At 49.5% G+C, this 1,972-nt stretch overlaps 1 protein-coding gene across 1 annotated transcript; it reads right to left on the bottom strand.

The window, feature by feature from the left end:
* Nucleotides 1-1,673, bottom strand: LOC132171153 (E3 ubiquitin-protein ligase ATL6-like). Its single transcript, XM_059582393.1, has one exon. The coding sequence runs from the start codon at nt 1,262-1,264 to the stop codon at nt 122-124; it is 1,143 nt and encodes a 380-aa protein (XP_059438376.1). The 5' UTR covers nt 1,265-1,673; the 3' UTR covers nt 1-121.
* Between the last annotated feature and the right edge of the window lie 299 nt (nt 1,674-1,972).

Consider the following 1,972-nt stretch of genomic DNA (forward strand, 5'->3'; position numbering starts at 1 on the left):
TTAAAAGAAATTGAGATGCTTGGATAAATTAAAAAATTAAAAAAAAAAAAAAAGAAAAAGAAAAAAGAAATAGACATGACAAAATTTACAAGAATTGCGGGGAAGAATCCAAAATTGTGCCTTAAACCGGAGGTCGGACCGAGTTACTCCCTGATCCTTCCGGTCGACTTGAAGTGCCCTCGCCATCATTAGTGGCGACCACCTTCGGTGACTTTAACGAGGACGCTCTCATGAGAAACGGCGGCGTCATGGAAAACACCCACCTGTCCGATTTAAACATCCGGTCCCCTTTCTCCAGCCGCCTATAATTCTTTCCTCTACTACTCCCCTCCCATCCGGTTCGGTACCCCCGCCTCGAACTCCCTTCCCTTGGCAATAGCACCATGCTTGTTGCCCGGCTCAGATGCCGGTTCATTAGCTGCTTCCTCACCTCCACCGGCAATCTCAAAGTGAACCGCTCCGTGTTCTCGCCCGGTGGGACCAGCGAGTGCCCCGTCGAGTGGGACCGGGGAAATGGAAGCCAACGCGCCCGGCCCGACCTTGAATTACGTGTACGGTTCCGATTCAACGTCTGCTTGCCCGGTTCTTCCGGTCCGTGTTCCTCTTCTCGTTGGAGTTCTGGGTTGGGTGGCTGCTCCAGGACGGCGTCGTTTTGGGCTTCGACGTCTAACTGGGTGTTTAATTCGGCGGGTAGGTGGACAGACTCGCCGGGTTGAGGGACGAGGTTGGAGCGGCAAACGGGACACGTGGTGTGGGAAGCCAACCAGGCGTCGATGCAGTCCGGGTGGAAAACGTGGTCGCACTTGGGGATCAAACGCAGCGTTTCGTGGTCCTCGAATTCGTTCAAGCACACCGCGCACTCCAACGCGCTTTTCCCGATCTTCAGCCCTTTCACCGTGGAGTAGGCCAGCGTGGGGAAGGTATCGATCACCTCCTGATCCAACCCACGCGCGGCCGCCGCGTGTCGGGAGAAGACGCGTGCCGCGACGCTGTTGCCGCTCTGGGCCCCCGCGCAGTGCCGGATGTAGATGGAGAAGAATCCCATGAAGAAGAGCGCGGAAACCAAAACGACGACGATTATCGCCATCGAGGGGCTGAACTTGGCGTACTGGTAAGGGTCCTGGGGAGGGCTGGGCTGGGCCGCGGCCCAAGGAATCTCCAACGCCAGGAGAGCAAGCAAAAGCAGATAATAAATGCTTCCATTCTTCGCGGTGCAGGACAGGCTTTGTTGAGTTAAGATCGGACGGTTGTGAATAGAGCTCATGCTGTGTTGTCAGTTGCAGTTGATCTGAGCAGTGAGGGCATGAGCACACAAGAAGAGAGAAGTAAAAGCAATGCTCCAGATGGTGAGGAGTGGGAGGGGGTTTATAAATGAGACAGACAGAGTCACAGAGATGAGGGAGAATCGGAGAAGCTGCGTGGGAATCAAGACTTTTGGTATTGGGAAGTGGGGCCCCGTTTAAGGCTTCGTTGCCTTTTCGTGAACATGGAATGGGTGACATCAGCGCTCAGTCATGGCAGGCGCGACGCGTGGAGCAAGGTTAGTGCTTAGGAAGCTTCCGAAATAAAAACAAAACAAGAAAAAGAAAAAAGAGCGCGGTGGAAGGAAGTGTGAAAGCACAGTAACGGTATCAAAAAGCATATTGAAAAAGAAAAATTTGAGTTTTACTAGTCACGGTCTATATTATATTCTAGAAATATGGTAAATGGTATTATTATATAATGAATTTGGCCTGCGTTGCTGGTTGTGTACTAATGTGGACTTTTTGAAGAGTTCTGGAATGGAGCACTAGCAATACGACTGGACAATCAACCCACCACATGCTCTGAATTTTTAATACACAAGTTTATAGTCAAAGTCAAATATTTTATTTTAACAAATTTGTGACCTTTTCTTGTTCAGCAAGAATAACTTAATAAATATTTTATTCGATTTTTTTTTTTTTTTTGGAGAATTGTTGCAGTTTTTAAT

This window comes from Corylus avellana, chromosome ca2 (genome assembly GCF_901000735.1).
Source record: "Corylus avellana chromosome ca2, CavTom2PMs-1.0".
Lineage (NCBI taxonomy): Eukaryota > Viridiplantae > Streptophyta > Magnoliopsida > Fagales > Betulaceae > Corylus > Corylus avellana.

Bases quoted from the DNA above. Each gene is read 5' to 3' on its own strand.
- LOC132171153 (XM_059582393.1), bottom strand. From the start codon at position 1,264: ATGAGCTCTATTCACAACCGTCCGATCTTAACTCAACAAAGCCTGTCC.